Consider the following 16,008-nt stretch of genomic DNA (forward strand, 5'->3'; position numbering starts at 1 on the left):
TTTCAAAGCCTATTATAAAAAACAAATACCACTTAAAATCTGATGTATTACATTTTTATTTCACTTTTTTCCATTTCTTTAGAAAACAGTCATCTCCTCGCTAGCAGCTCTCTCCCCTAGACTGGGGGAGGGGAATGGAGGAGGTTGGGCACCTCCAAAGAAAAGGGGATGGGGGAGAAGGGCCCAGGGTTACCTCCTGAGGTTCTTCTGGGCCTGTTTCAATAATGTGTCAAAGTCAAGAGAATCAAATTTGCTCTTTACAGGAGCAGGGTCAAAGTCTTCCCGGTTGGAGTCTACAAAGGTAGAGAGAGACAAACATCAAGGTCTCTTTGAGTACACCTCCCAACCACAGGGTCCTCAAATGGCCAGCTACCTCTCTTATCTATAATGGATGGAGCTAAAATCTCCTGAATTTTAAGTCAAAAGATAGGAAAGCCCCCATTTCTCCTCTCATCCTACCCTTTAAGCCCTTCATGTGTCACAGGAAGACAAGTCTGTCTTACTAAACCCCCTTCTCAAAAGGCTGGGGACTCTTCCAGGGAGGAGATGGAGTATACCAAAGGCTCAGGGCCTCCCTCCACTCACCAAGATCAGAATAGCTTCTCTTGCAGAACTGCCTGCGGCCCCCAAAGCAGAGATCAAAGGGCTGTTCATCAGCCTGCCTCAGCTTGTGGCCACTCTCGATGGCTGCAAATGCCTCCTCGGCATAGCGGTAAGTGACGAAGCCATAGTTGTCACTGGAAGGGAGGGTGAGACAGAGGCTGAGATGGCTATTTGGGCACATGCCATGGAGAAGAGACAGCTCCCCAGGGTACAGGGACTGGAGAGATTCTTCTCATTCCCCAAATGGCCAACCCTCTAACTGTAGAGATGAAGGTGTCCTACACTGCCCAGCACACCAGAGCAATCAGGAAAGACAAAGCACTGAGACAGATAACGGGACAGGAAGGACATCCTGACCTTAGGGCCCAACCTCACCCTTGGACACGGAAGTGGATGGTGCACTCCTCAATCTCCCCAAAAACAGAGAATCTCTGTTTCAGCTCTGACCGAGTCATGCGGCCAGGTATCTTCCCAATGAAGACCACTCTTCTTTCTTCCTATGTTGGGTCAAGGAAAATTAACACACCATGAGCCAAAGCCATAGCTGCAGATGGCTCTGTGAGCTCATGTCATGGCTCAGGGACAAGCCCTCTCCTCCTAGGACCTGTTCCTCTACTCACTATTGCACGCTCCTTCTGCAGAACTCTCTGCCTTTGGTAATGGTCGTGTGAACGATAAGAACTGTACCTGCCAAGAGAAAAAGGTGCTGTCAGCCCCCTAGATATTAGACAGCTCAAGTCTCAACTCTTAGGCTCTTGCACCCCAAATGTACCAACTCCCTGAAAACATACTCACCGCCGCCTCCTGTCACTTCTCCGGCGAGGAGATGGAGAGCGGGACCGGCTTCGGGAACTAGATGATGAGGAGGAGGAAGATGAGGAGGAAGAGGAAGAGCATCTCCGGGAACGTCCAGAGGAACTGCAACTGGACCTAGAGAACAAAAGATCACACAGAAATGATGGGAGGAGTACAGGTATCATCCACTTACCTCACCTTGGCCCCAGCCCCGCCTCCCTGTCAGGAAGCTCAGGACCAAAGGCAGAGAAAAGCAGAGGAGGTACAGAAGAAAAGCAAACTGAGAACCTTGTGAACTTTACATGTTCTAGAGTATCTGGGCATTGATCTTATTTATTGTCAATTATGCAATTAAAAAGAATATCTAACAAGTCAGAAAGAATAAAAACAATAGAGACTCAGAAATAAAGGGCTGGGCCCTAGGTATTACAACGAGCCGGGGGATCGGGGGTGTAAGGGAGAAGTGGGAGGGCGGGCAGGCCCATGTCTCTGGAATCCTGCTCGCCTCATGTCTCACAGGAGTACTATGATTATGGCATAAGGGGAGGTGACTGTGCTAGATCTGTAGTAGATGACATACCTGAAGATAAGCTTCACCATCAAAAACCAAGAATTCTTCACTGATGAAGTGCAAAAATTTGGGTCTATTATAGAGAAAAAGGTACTCCCAAAAATATGAGGCCACAATGACACCCAAAGGACACCAGACTCTTTCCTCAACAGATGATTAAAGGAAGGATTATTTGCCATTAACAACCCACTAGCCCACCATCCCACATCTACCGGAAAAATACAAGAAATAAGGACTGATACAGTGCAAAGGAATCAACATGGTCAAGACCAAACCCTAACGGTTTCTCCCAAGGCAGGTCTCTAGGAAGCAGGAGATCTCAGAGATATCCCAATCTCTAACAGGGGACAGAAGCTATCTTTTCACAGCTTGCCTCCTTCAAATCCAGGAAAAGGGAAGAAGACAAAAGCCAAAGACAGAAATAGAAAAGCCTTAGTGCCTGAAAGTTCATCAAACTCAATGTGCAAAAGCTTTCAGAGTAAGCCAGAGGAGAGAACCTCCAAAGTGGAGAGAACCTAACAGGCCATCAGAGCTCACCTTCGCCACCTCTTGTGTGGGGGGGAGAGGGACCGGGACCGGGATCGGGATGAGGAAGACGACGATGAGGATGAGGAGGAAGATGCTTCGCTGGTCCGGGTGGACCCAGAGCTCACAGAACGGCTGCTGCGGCCACGGCGGCCTTGCCAGCCCCGGCTTGGGGGGCTGGCTGACCTGCAGGCTTTTCGATAACAGCGCACTGACTGCTGCTTGGCTGAGGGATCAGGGAGAGTCCTAGTGTTCGTGTCATTCCGGCAGGGTGAGGCCTCAGGGGATAGCAAGGCAGACGGGGCAAGGCAAGGAGTTTGGGGATCTGCCTGCTCTCTGCTAGTCCTGTGATCAAGTGGCTTCTGGGAGGCAGCTGTGCCTGGAGGCACAGAGGTGACTGAGCCCAGGGACAAGACAGGCTTGATGGTGATATCCTGATGGCGTTTGACGTTCCATCGGGAGCCCACCTCTGGAATGACTAGGGCAGGCGTCTTTTTTGGGGGGGTCCTGCTCCGAACACAATAGTCATGGTCCCCAGAGCCCACATGGACTGGACTAGGGCCACGGACCCCTTCGTGGAGGCGGGCTGCAGCTGGATGTTTGGCCTCTGTAACTCCTTCAGGCTTCAGGGTTCCCTCCTGGGCGGTGGACTTAGGAGATTTGGCTTTGGCCAGCAGAGAGACAGCAGCCAGGGGCTTCCATAACTGATGGGGAGGGGTAGCTGGAGGGGTGAGCCCTGTGAGGGGAGGGAGGATGGAGATAGCAGGATGAGATCCGATTCTACACTTCTGAACACTGTGTATACAGGCTCCAGAGACTCCCACTTCATTTCACAAAGTGTACTAACACTGATCAGCAGCCCAACTTCTCCCACTGTTACAACTGCTCCGTCCCATGAGCTCCCCATCTTGGAGACCAGCAACAGAAACCCAACTAGCTAGAGTCCTCCTGAACCTCTCATTGCCCAAACCCAGCTGGTGGCCAGGTCCTGTCTGTTCTACCTCTTCCTTCTTAGACTCACCCCCTGACCATGGCACTGACTGACTTCCTGGCTGCATTTTCCCTGAACTCATGTAATCATCTAATAATCTCCTACCTCGAGCAACACACCTGTCCACCTGTCTTCTACATTCCCGCTGGAGGAAGCACTCTAAAACCAAACTGGTAAGGCTTTTTCAATTGCTTCTTCAACGTACAATATCAAGTCCAACCAGCTTAACATGGCCAAGTTCCCATAACTTGGCCTCCTACTTAACACCCCAGCTTTCTCTCTTCTGAGCTCTGCCCACCACCCTGATCAGCCACTACACTCCAGCCAAAACGAACCACTCACCATTTCCCAAAACATACCAATACCAGGCTGGCTCTGTTTCTTCAGTTCACTCAAGCTGTTCCAACAACCTCAAATGCCCCTGGTGTCAGGGATTTTCTCAAGCCTCCAATTTGAGGATTACCTTCTGTATAACCCTGTTCTGACAGTCCCTCTTCAGACCCCACTGTAAACCAAATGGGTTTCTTTGACACACAACCTCTGATACTCGACGTGCTCATCTGTTTACACATCTGCCCCCTGGACTGTGAGAACCTCGAGGACGACGATCAGATTTCCGTATCCCCAACATCTACACACACTTACTGCAGAGCGGGCTCTACAAACATTTGCTGCTTAAACTAATCAAAGGCAGAGTTCCCCACCCTGAACCCACCTGCCACGTTGGCCAGTTCTGGGGCTTGTAACCGGTCTAGGGGCCTCTTCTCCTGGGGAGTGTCAACGCTGCTGGCGGGGGGAAAAGGGAAAGCCTGGTTCATTGCCTCCTCAACATCTGCTTTCCTCATGAAGCAACAGGAAAGGGGGACGTGCAGAGAGGAATGGGGGCACAAACTGTCCCAATCATTCTCCTCCAGCACAAAAAGGGTCTTAGTGACTGAACTTTATGTAAGTTGGGTCTCAGCTCTGTCCAATTTCTGGAGGCAGGCTGACTATGACCTTGATACCCCCCACCTCCTCCAAGCCAGGAGCCTCTTGTGCCCAGCTCAAACCAACCCAAAATCAATGTGGAGGAAAATATGCTTGGCAGAAGAGGACGGGGTATCATGAACATGGGGGAAAAAAAAAAAAAAGGCCTCTTGGTACTGGAAGATTGGGGAACAAGGAGGTCCAGGACACCTGTGTCCTCCAAGGAGTCAGGGAGCCCTAGCCATGAACATCCTCCCCCATTTTTTCTTATAACATCAGCAGTGTTTTGAGCAACCTTAAAGCCTGTTAAATAAAGGAAAGAAACCCCCAAAAACACAACTCGCCAGAACATAAAAGGCATCACCATTTGAAACCCCAGACTGGAATCAGCCAGAGGATGGTTCATATATGTCCTCCTACGTATCACCCAAGACAATGCTCAGTAGTGATGGGCTGAGCTGAGGGTGTGAAACAGGGAAAGACTTTAGAGCTGACTAAATGTCCCTTAACAGAGGCATCCAGTTGACAGTCCTGGAGCGCCGGCCGGCTGCTGACCAACAGCTGTAGGGTAACTCACTCATGTCCCCATACTTACCCTGAGTTTCCTACAGCCAGGCTGTCAGCAGGAGCCGGGGGAGGGCACTCCTTTTTGGCTGCAAAGAAACCATACTAGTTAAAAGCCCAACCAGATGTTCCATACTGAAGAGGCACAGAAACGCTGGCTTTAAGACGCAAAGGAGGAAAATCCATTTTGCCTACATACTCCATTGGGGTCTCCCCAAAGAAATCCATTCTCCTCCAGTGGGTACCCAAAAACTATTTTTAATTATGTCTCTTCTGCTTAAAAACAAGCACACACTCCACCGAATCTGAGACGGAGTCCCAACTCCTAAGTCTAGCATTCCAGATTCTATATAATCCACCTTATTAACTTGCTAGTCTTATAAGCTACTCTTGATCTACACTTGTACTTTGCCTTGTTCTACAGATACCTATTGTCAATTCAGGAGTCATTTCTGCAGATTCCTCTCCCCAGTCAGATCATAAGCTCCTTGAGAACACAACATAGCATCATCCTCTGCAGCACCTAGATCCACACTTGTACTGAGAAGCTGAACTAGCCACTGCCTTTCAAATACACCATATGTGACCTTTCCTGCACCTCTGCCTTTATTCACCACATGCAGGCTCTCTGAATTCCTGTCTTCCAAGGCTCAGCTGGAGAACTAATTCCCTCTAGAAAAATGTCCCCAATTTACTTGGATCTCCCCATCCATCCACTCTTTATAGTTCTTGTCATGCTGTACCCTCTCCCTGGCTTGGACTGCCATCAATGGGATTGTCTTCCCATTCCAATTAGGGGGCCACTCTAGTGGCAGAGACTCCCCTTCTCCCTCCTCCCAGTTTAAGCAACTACAGGGCTGGGCCCAAAAGAAACATCAACAAAAAGGGTTACAAAAAGGGTTTCCTCACCTTCTGATTTCTCAAATTGCTCCAGCAGACTGGACAGGTCCGACGCCTCAATTCCTGTGGAAGCACACAACACAGGATTGGAAACCTACCCCTATCCACTGAGCACACAGGTCCCAAAACTTCCAAAACACCTCGCTTCTCTCCTTATGCACCCCCTGTCCATTGTGATAAATAAACCAGGGGAGCCACACTCCCAGAGAAAGAGAATCAAACCAACCAGACTTTTCTCTCTCAAGAATTCTAACAAAGGCCAGCCCCATCGAGGCTTATCCTGTTTTATGGAAGACACTCCTCACACAATTCCCACGCCATTCTTCACACCAACTGAACTGTGTGGCACTCACCAATCTCACTGATGAAAGCCTGCACCACGGCCTCAGGACCCTGGGTACGTGGGGTAGGTAGAAAGGACAGTTTCCTTAGACGGGCTGGGTGGACAACAGGCAGTTTGGTGGTAGTGCTCTGCCTTGGTGCCGGTGTGGGAACAGCCTTGTCAACAGGAGAGGGTGGTTTCTCCTTGGGCCTAGTCTCCTGCAGCTCAGGCTTTAGCCTCTCTGATGCAGGCTCCTCAACAGCCACATTCTCAGCAGACACACACGGTGGAGCCTTGATCCGCGGGCTGTGCACCGGGGAGGATGCCCTGTGCTTCAGATGGGGAGATGCAGGCACTGGCTTGACCTCCACCTTGGTGGGCTCTGTCTGTGGAGCTCCCTGGCCAGCTGCCCCAAGACTGAGGGGAGGAGCCATTGGCACAGCTGGCACACTTTCAGGAGAGCCAGCTGGGATGCCACCAGGCTCCACCTTGGGTGGGGGGACAGCTCTTCCAACTGAGGTTAGAGGCAATGGAGGTGGAGGAACAGCAGGCCAGAATGGAGGGTGTTGCAGCCCTGGGCCCCATCCCAAGGGCCCGTAGGTACAGTTGGAATTATAAGGTGGGACTGGGGCAGGAGGAGGTACCCAAGGCACATTGCAAGTGGGGGGCACAGCAAAGGCACCTGGAGTACCAGACACTAGGGGCACCGTTGGTGGGGGGGGCAGGCAAGGATAGCCAGAAGGGGACACGGGAGGATAACAAGGCCAGGGTGGCACAGAGGCATAGTGAGTATAGGGATCAGGTGGCACTGGCCCCAGAGACATCGGAACACTAGGAGGCTGCAGGGGTGGTGGGGGCAGATTGGGCACAGCTTGCCCATTTGTGGGAAGGGGCAGCGCAGGAGTCATGCCCAGCCCACCCGTGGGAAAAGGCAGAGCAGTGGGCATTTTGGGGGGCATGGGCTGCACAGCAGGAGGTAGCAGTCGTGCTGGCAGCAGTTTCTCTTGGGATGGCACCTGCTCAGTAGGAGCTGAGGCCATAGGTTTGGTCGCAGGTGGCTCAGGACTAGGGGAGGCAGGGCTGGGGCCCACAGACCCAAAGCAAGCCTCAGGAGCCGCCTCAGGACTTCTCTGTGGAGCTGTCTTCTTGGCTGGGGCTAGAGGGATGACAAGACAAGGGATGTCTGCCAGCCCTGTGGGAGTTTCTGGGAGGCTGGGCCACTTCCCAGCTGGAGGCTGAGGGGTCCTCTCTTCGGCCTCTGGCTGGCGCTGCTGCCTTCGTCGCCGGTACTCAGACAGGCTAAGAGGCCGAGGCCTGACTTCCTGGGTTGTGGTACTGGTACCAGTTTCTCCCTTCAGAGGACCTATAACCTCCCTGACTTCAGGACTGTTGGCCTTTGGGGGCTCTGAAGACTCTGATTCCAGGAGGAGCTGGGCACCTGGATTCCTCTGGGCTGATGATACTGCACCACGTCTGGGATCAGTTGGCCTAGACTTAACTAGTACAGGGTCAACTGGAGACAGGTCATTGGGAACAGAGTCAACCTGTACTGACTTGACCAGGACAGCGTCAACTGGAGACAAGTTGTCTGAGATGGGAACAACCACTGTAGGGTCAGCTGCTGCTGAGTCAGCCAGGACTGGATCAGCTGGGAGGGGTTCAACCAGCTCTGAGTTCGCTGAAGCAATGTTAGTCAGCACAGGGTCAACAGGTTCAGTGTCAGTCGCAGTGGGACCAGGGTCAACTACAGTGGAATCAGCTTCAAGAGAGTCAAGTGGCATGGGGTCAGCTTGAGCAGAGTCAACCAGTGAGAGATGCGTTGAAACAGGGTTGGCTTGGATAGGGTCAACCAGGCTGGGGCAGAGGTCTACAGGATCTTCTTTAGCAGGACTAGCTTGCTCAGTACTGCTCTCCAAGTTCGCAGAGCTGGGTTTCTCTAAGGCAGCTGCCCAGGCCCGAGCCCAAGCCCGGGGCTTCCCTCTACCATGGGGAGGCCCAACCTCTCTTTGAAGGTCCTCTTGAGGCAGGCTGCCTCCCTGAGAGGTCACCTCTGGAACAGCTGTAGACTGCCCACGAGAGGCCGACCTCAGCCTCCTGGTGTAGCCCTCTGCACAGGCAGCTGGCTGCTCCTTGCTCTTCTTCCTCCTGCCCTTTCGAGCCCTCTGGGAACTTAGCGTGGCGTTGGCTGGTGGGTTCTGAGGCCCCTTGGGCGCCACTGGCTCCATGACCTCCCTGGGCTCCAACATGGAGGCTGCCTCCAACTTTTCCTTTGAGTCCAGTGACAAGCCCTCATCCTCAGGGCAGAGGGTTTCCTTGGGAACAGCAACCTCTGTCTCCACCTCTAGTGATGGCATGAGCAGCTGCAAGGCTGGACTGACCTCTAGTGTGTCATCCAGGAGCACAGGCTGGGGGCCAGCAGGGATCTGTCGCACCACAACTGGGATCTCCAGGTCATTGCCAGCTGTGGCCGCCTGACCCACAATCTCCAGCACCACACAATCCTCAGGCAGTGTCAAGTCATCTGGCTGCTCCTGAAGCTCATCCTCGAGCGCCGTCAGGTGGGTGAGGTTGGGTAGGCAGTACGGGTGCATGGCCCGCACCAGCTCACTCAAGGAGGAGATGCTCTCGTCTCCAGCTGCCTGTACTGCCATCTCTGCTGCTGCTGCTGTTTTCTCTTCCTCCTCAGGACAGGCTAGGTGCATGGGGAAGTCCGGGATGCTGCTCACAGAGTTGTTAAGCTCCCCAGCAAGCATCTCACTGCTGAAGCCAGCCAGTTCCTCCTCTTCCTCCCCATCACTACGCTGCTGGGGAGGAGGGGACTGGCCCCAGCGGGTTCTTGACCTTGGGGGTCTCCAACTAGGAAGCTTAGGGGAGGAGGTCTCCAAGAAGGAAGGTGGAGAGAAGTCCCAAGGGGGATCTGCGAGCGCCATCTCAACCTACAGGATAGAAAACAAGACATAGACGTTTTCTCCAGGAATATATTTTTCAGGCCTGTCCCCACATATTCCTCCCCCCCGGGAGTCTATGAGGCTCCCTAGGGCAGGCTTGCCCCACTTACTCTACTACTGCCTGTGCTGGGCCCCAGTGGGTCAGTTGGGGTGATGAGGTCACGTTCTGGGGGTGTCCGAGAGAGGCTGAGCAACCTGTGCAGCTAAAAGGGAGAAAAAGACCTGAGATGAGTCTGTGTTTCAGAACTTGATGAGTAGGCCCACGGATGCGGTTCTAACCTTTGCACCAACCACACACCTCTTCCCCGTGTCCCACACTTACAGAGGAGCCCTCCCGAGGTGACACGAGCAGCTCCGAGTCAGGAATGCTGTCAAATGGAGATAGGTTCTCAGAATCTGCATTGTCCAAGATCTCCGTCAGAGCTGTGAGCAGTGACACTTCATTCTGGTCCTCCAGAGATAATCTGCTCTGTTCAGGAAAGACAATAGGAAGGTACCACCACCATCCTAACCAAGCCACTGAGAAAGACTAGATGCCAGAAGAATCCCTCTCCTGGGCTCAATTCAGCTAAATTTGCCAGAAAGAGACACGAGTACCAGGGAGCATGGGTTCCAATCTCATTTACTACCATCCACCACTTCTCTAGTATCAAGAGACCTGTCAAAATTGAGTCTTGAGTTTGTTTCATACTCTCTCCACCCTCAGTTAAGATGTGGGATGTTCAGTAGACAGCCCTTGACTAAGCTGGAACTGGACTCAAGACAAAGATTAGAACCCTCTGGACATTTAAGTCAGGGGCCCAGGCAGGGAGAAAGGCTGTGGACTATATCAAGTCTTCCATGGCATACTTTTACCTGGGACACAGCCCATGTCTCACCTAGAAATAAAAACACACTTCAAGGACTCAGGTTGAGTATCCAGGAATCAAGATTCTGGAAGTCATAGCCCCAGCTCACCTCTCCAAGGCTACCAAAATCTTCAATGAGGGAGATGAGAGAGGCATCCATATAGCTGTGCATGGTCCCCAGCAGCGCCCCATCCTGCAGTATCAGCTCCTCCATCTCCAGGTCCTTGTCCCTCAAACAGGGGCCCAGCCGAGACAGACTGACAAAGCCAGAATCATCGCCCTCCTCCTGCAGCAGTGCCTGGGGCAAAAAAGGATAAGGTTAGAAAGGCCCCCTGGGCAGCTATTGACACACTCTGTAAACCAGGTGCCCAGCCCTCCGCCAGTGGCCTCGGACTCAGCAGGAGCCCCACTACAGCCACGCCTCTGGACTTGCTGGGCAAAAAAAAGTTAGACTCCATCTAGAAATACTTGGAGCCCGCGAAATTGATAAATTGGGGAGTAAAAACCTCAAAAATACCAAGATTGTTCCGAAGAGTCATCTGCCGGCAATGATGAAGACAGATATTCTGAGGAACACACCGAAGGACAGGAGGTCAGCAAGCCAGCGATTCCAGCGACAACCAGCTTACCTCCCTCAAATCCCACTTACGCCTCTGTTCTCTGCTTAGCTCAAATCCTAATCTCAACCACCATGAGTGATAGTCACATTTATTTCCAATTTCTGTGCTGAAGGCACTATAGTGTGTCACCCAACCTCTCAAAGGTAGTTGCAAGGGAAAAGTCTCTTCCCTGCCCAGTCAGAGCAAAAGAAGAGAAAGCTTGATTCTGTGGACAGGCAAGCCCCACCCCATCTCTTCCCTGAGAAGGAGCAACATCTTCAGCCTCGTCAGGCAGGGAGCCGCCAGCCCAGGCCTGTCAAAGAGTGTGGGTGTGGGCAGGGCTAGAAGTGCCTGGAAGGGCTGGGGAGGCCAGGGGTAGAGTTATCTCCCCTAAAAGAAACTATAGATGATGCAAAGGCCGGAGAAGAGGAACAAAAGTGGACGAGCCAGTCTCCCCTCTCCTCTGGCAGCAAAGGGAAACTCGGTACCTCTTCCAAAAGAAAAAAAGCAACAGGTGTGATGCACCCTCCCTACCTTCCCAATCAAGCCAGAGTTACAATTCCCAATGAGAGGAGAGGATACCTAGGGACACTTAGGAGGCCAGGCCTCCCAAAGATGAAGAGAAAGGTGGCAGGTTTTAGGCACTCACTCCTCCCAGGCCTTCACAATCCTATAATTACAAATAGCACCTGAATAGCACCTGCCTCAGCAAACACTTCTAGGTGAGCAAAAAGGCTGCACCTCAACTTGCCTTGCCACCTACCTGACCCAGCCATTAAGCTGGAATCCCAAGATGATGCCCCAGCTTTACGAACCACTCGTCACCACTTCCATCTGACAGGTACTGGAAACCCAGTCAGAGAACACCCTCTTCATCTGACCTCACCCATCCCTCCCCCCAACCCCCAAACAGCACAGCTCCCAGGGTACCAAGGATCATGGAGGGGCTAAGCCCAGGCTAAGAGTGTTAGCCACCAGCATCTCTTAACTTTAATAACCACCCCCAACTGGTTTTCCCACAGCCAGACTGTCCCTGCAGGGTTCAAAATCAGCTACAAACTTGAAAATACACATTTGATCCTTGAGACCCTCCCTAGTCCTGTCCAAGGGTATTTTCCTGCTCTCAGCATTAGGTTTAAGTCCTTCAGTGGATTACAGTGGTCCTGGTATCACCCACCAGACTCCTCCAGGGTGTCTTCTCTCACCACTCTCTCTGGCCACACCAGACATACAGGTTTCTCCAATAAGCCATGTTCTCTCCCACCTCAAGGCCTTCACCCACTATTCCCTGGGAGGAAAGCTCCTCCTTCCCCCTCCCCCACAGTCTCACTTTAAAATGTCTGTTCCCAGACCCTGCAAGGTAAATTACTACTGCTGATTATATAATATAATGCACTTTCCTTTTGTCTCCCTCATCATCATTTATTGTCTAACGTGATAAAGACATAGGATCCTGGAGGACAGCGGCCATGTGTGATTTACCACAATATCCCATGTTTGAATATAATGGAATCTCAATACCTGGCTAACTGGACTAGCTTCCACATATTCATCTTTGTGTGTATTTGTGGTGAACAATCTCTCCATGAGACCTTCTCCAATTCCAAATAACCACCTAACTTGGATTACAGTTGGATCATAGATCCTTCCTGCCTCTCCCCCAAAGGGGTGGGGTGGGCAGCACCAGCCCCACAGCATGTGGCCTCTGAGAAAATAAGAGAAGAGGGGGTGGGCAGCTTCCAAGTTAGCCCCAGAAGCCATCTTCCCCCTCCAAGGCCTGAATTGCTCTGCTAGAACTGATATTACCCGGCAGCCTGCAGCCCAACTCCCACCTAGAAAAAAAAAAAAAAAAAAAAAAAAAGGCTTTCAAGGACTCAGCTTAATTGCTTGAGAAAGATAACAGTTCAAACTAAGTCTTGCCCACCTCCACTCTGGGTGGGAACTTTTAAGAAGCCCTGTTGAAGAGTAGGACGATAAAGAACTGAAGACCAAGAAAAAAAGATTATGACAGAATCCCCCCCCCACTCAATAAACGTTCAACTAGTGTTGAATAGTTCTCAAATCGCCTCCAACTTTTGTCATCCCCAGAAAAAATTCCAGAAAAGCTTAAACACAAACCATCTCAATTCATATATCAATTCACAGAACAGGCCTTAGCTGCCTTCTCCAGAGATGTTGGAGGAAAAGCGAGGAAGTGAGGATTCCCTTTCTTTACCTAAGCCTGCCACATGTAAATGTTGATACCTCCCATACCCCTTGAATTAGGAGGCAGGACTACAAGCAAACAAAACGCCAGCGCCTGTGACTCACAAGCCACCCTAAGCCGGTCGGACAGAAGCCGCCACTAGCTCACTCCACAGCCCTTCAACCTCAGCCCTCTTCCCTTCCCAACACACTCCGCCATCAGCAGGACTACACGCACATCTGGAAAGTCCTTCACCATCCGTCGTAGAGAGGCGAAGCGGGCCAAAGCAAAAGGAAAAAACTCCTTCAAGGTTCTGAGCAAAGTTGATTCCAGCAGTCCCAACCTTCCTTCCCAGTCAGGGGCCCCCAGCGCCGATCGGAGATGGCGGGACCGGCTGAGACACACCCAGTTCCCGGCAGTGCGGCTCCAGCGCCGAAACCAGGTGCCGGGTAGCCTGGAGCGGGAGCCACGTGGACATCCCCTCCCCGCCCCCACGTGGACCCGCGGCCCCCCCGCCCCCGGCCCAACCCACGTGGGTGCCGGGGCCGCCTAGAGGGGGAGGGGAAGCAGACAAGTTCTCCCGGGAAAATCACTCCCCCCACCCCACGTGGCTCCGAAAAGGCACTGCGGCGCGGTGCTAGAGGCACCCGCGACTCAGCATCCTTAGAGGAAGGTCTTACTCTATTACTCTTAAGTCTGAATGGTTGATCACCCCCATACACATGCGCCAGGTTTCCGACACCCGGCTCTGCCCCTCCACCGTTCCGGAGCAATGGCCATAAGGATCCTGCTTCTGCCAGCACATCCCCCAGCAAACGACCGAGACCCACTCGGTCCAACCAGTCTCGCGCAGCCACCCGGCATCGACTCCCGAACGCTTCTTCCCTTTCCTGTGGCGTCCACGTGTCACCGCCCGGCACACGCCGCTTTGCAGCCAGCCACGGGCCGCCGGCTAGTCTCTCACCTGCTCCCCGCCACTCACACCGCCCACGGTGCCATATGGTGCTTGGCTCCGACTCCCCCAGCCGCTGCTGCGCACTCCACCACCAGGGTCGGGGCCGGGGCCCCCACTCGCAGGCGGCGCGACTCCGTCTCTCCGTCCCCGGCGCGCCGCCATCTTGGCCCCTGAACACCCAGCGCAGCTCTAATCGCCGGCGCCGCCTCGCCCAGCCGATTGTGGGAAGGGAACTACAACTCCCGAGAGACCATGCAAGACTACGGATCCCAGAAGACTGAGCGGTGATATCGATTTGCACCCGGGAAGACGGCACTGGCCTCGCGAGGGAGCCTGGGAGTAGTAGTCGCATTCAGCAGAGCCTGAGGGGCACGTGGTACAGGCATTCGGTAATGCACGATTTTGTGTTGCGCTTGAGGACCTAGTTTCGGAGCGCGAAGGAGATATTTACCTTTTGCTCATCTTTTTATTTTCTTAATCTGCCCAACTGTCGGAGCGCCCTCTTTGTCTGACGTTTTACCTGCTGCTCGTTCCTTTTGCCTTAGTCCAAGTAGGCCTGTGTTTTGAAACAGCACCCCCTCGTGGGCACGCGCACTTCAAGAGCTAAATCTCACCTGCTACACTGCAGCAGGGTAATTTGTTTAATTTTGTTCAGTTGCCCAGACTTGTCCGACTCTTTGCGACCCCATGGACTGCAGCACGCCAGGCACAAATTTAATCTTAAAACACCACATTATCGGCGTCGGCTCTGAGCTACTCTCAGAGCCCCACGCTGGCACCTCATTGCCAAATTTAGTGCCTGCTATTGCAGATCATCTTGTTATCCTCCAAAGACAACAAGCATTCTCCTGCTTTTGTTTTTCTCTGTGGAAAACTTGAGCGTCAAAACATCTTTGATGCTCTGTTTTATCTTGGAAAGCCTTTTTGGTCATCCCAGCCAAACTCGAGCCCTCCCTGAATTTCTACAGTCCAAAACTATTATTTACTCATTTGGCATTTAGAATCTCCTTCATATTGTTTTCCTATTTTTAAGTTTTGTATTACAGAAGTTTAAAATTCATTTCAAAGAGTACAAAACTGTTGAAGTAAGATACTTGGCCTCCAAATTACAACCCCCAGATTTAAACCTTGTCACCTTTGGGATATATTCAGCCACACTTTCTGTGATTATAAAAATGTATAGGTCCTAGTGAAGAAGCATTCAAGCATTACTTTCTGTCCTAGTCCCAGAGTTTGTAAAGGTGAGCCCACTGGGGCCGGCTGGAGACGAGAAAAGTTTGTTCCAGAAGGAACTGAGGAATCATAAGGACTTCTAAACATGGGAAAGGGGGCAATAAATTATTTGTTAAAAATCAGTTGTATGTTATTTTTCAGGCCTGAAGAAAAAGCCTGTATAATGAAATCTAACTCTTGGAGAACACCAAAAAGGAATTTTCAAGTTATTTTTTATACAACCTAGCTGTTCTAATTAGCATATAATCATTTCAGCCTCTCTAAATAAAAGAGGTTTGTTCTAGTTTGGTTTGGTTTTGGCCATGCTAAGTGGCTTGGGGGATATTAGTTCTCCAACCAGGGACTGAACCTGGGCCCTCCCACAGTGAGAACTTAGAGTCCTAATCACTGGAATCACCTGACCACCAGGAAACTCCCCTAAGGGTTTTCCCTAAAAATAAGTGTTAGGGATAATATATTAGTCCATAGTTTGTTCCAGAAGGAACTGAGGGAACATAAGGACTTCTAAACATGGGAAACAGAGGAATAAATTATTTTCAAAAATCAGTTGTATTTTTTTCCAATTTTTAATCAATTCATTAACCAATATTTACTGAGATCTGAGTACCAGCTCCATTAAATGAATATATCATTATTTAAATGAATATTTGGGCTTCCCTTGTGGCTCAGCTGGTAAAGAATCCACCTGCAAATGAATATATAATTTAATATAATTATCATTATTTAAATTTTATTTGTGATTCCTAGTTTTTCACTATTACAAATTAAGTTACAGTGAATATTCTTATACATATATCTTTCCTTGTTTTTTGCCATGGTATCTTAGTTCCCTGACCAGGGATGGAACCCAGCCTAGCAGTAAAGCTGCAAGTCCTAACCACTGGACTGCTGGGGAATTCTTCCCTCACCTTTTTTATTTTTTGCATATTTGTACACTCTTTCTATGAAATAGTTTCCTTTAAAGAAGTTTGCTAAGTTAAAGGCTATATATGTGAAAGTTTTA

The 16,008-nt window shown here is 51.1% G+C and overlaps 1 protein-coding gene and 1 non-coding gene across 9 annotated transcripts in view; one reads left to right on the plus strand and one right to left on the minus strand.

The window, feature by feature from the left end:
- Nucleotides 1-38: 38 nt before the first annotated feature.
- The window catches only part of PPRC1 (PPARG related coactivator 1), a 27,237-nt gene continuing 11,267 nt past the window's right edge, over nucleotides 39-16,008 (minus strand). For 2 of the 8 annotated variants that reach the window (XM_070363343.1, XM_070363345.1), the window contains exons 3-15: nucleotides 10,143-10,331; nucleotides 9,508-9,654; nucleotides 9,296-9,388; nucleotides 6,269-9,173; nucleotides 5,925-5,978; nucleotides 5,047-5,104; nucleotides 4,201-4,271; nucleotides 2,507-3,230; nucleotides 1,399-1,533; nucleotides 1,224-1,290; nucleotides 979-1,100; nucleotides 586-737; nucleotides 39-293 (exon numbers count right to left, since the gene is read on the minus strand). In XM_070363343.1, coding sequence (XP_070219444.1) covers nucleotides 190-293; nucleotides 586-737; nucleotides 979-1,100; nucleotides 1,224-1,290; nucleotides 1,399-1,533; nucleotides 2,507-3,230; nucleotides 4,201-4,271; nucleotides 5,047-5,104; nucleotides 5,925-5,978; nucleotides 6,269-9,173; nucleotides 9,296-9,388; nucleotides 9,508-9,654; nucleotides 10,143-10,331 — 4,821 coding nt within the window. In that variant the 3' untranslated portion in view covers nucleotides 39-189. Of the gene's footprint in view, nucleotides 294-585; nucleotides 738-978; nucleotides 1,101-1,223; nucleotides 1,291-1,398; nucleotides 1,534-2,506; nucleotides 3,231-4,200; nucleotides 4,272-5,046; nucleotides 5,105-5,924; nucleotides 5,979-6,268; nucleotides 9,174-9,295; nucleotides 9,389-9,507; nucleotides 9,655-10,142; nucleotides 10,332-13,054; nucleotides 13,250-13,781; nucleotides 13,992-16,008 lie in introns of those variants that run through there. The other 6 variants (XM_070363344.1, XM_070363346.1, XM_070363341.1 and 3 more) reach the window with 6 other exon arrangements.
- Nucleotides 14,957-15,072, plus strand: LOC138985869 (small nucleolar RNA SNORD22). Its single transcript, XR_011462833.1, has one exon. It is a non-coding gene; the product is annotated as a small nucleolar RNA SNORD22 (small nucleolar RNA).

Source organism: Bos mutus, chromosome 26, assembly GCF_027580195.1.
Source record: "Bos mutus isolate GX-2022 chromosome 26, NWIPB_WYAK_1.1, whole genome shotgun sequence".
Lineage (NCBI taxonomy): Eukaryota > Metazoa > Chordata > Mammalia > Artiodactyla > Bovidae > Bos > Bos mutus.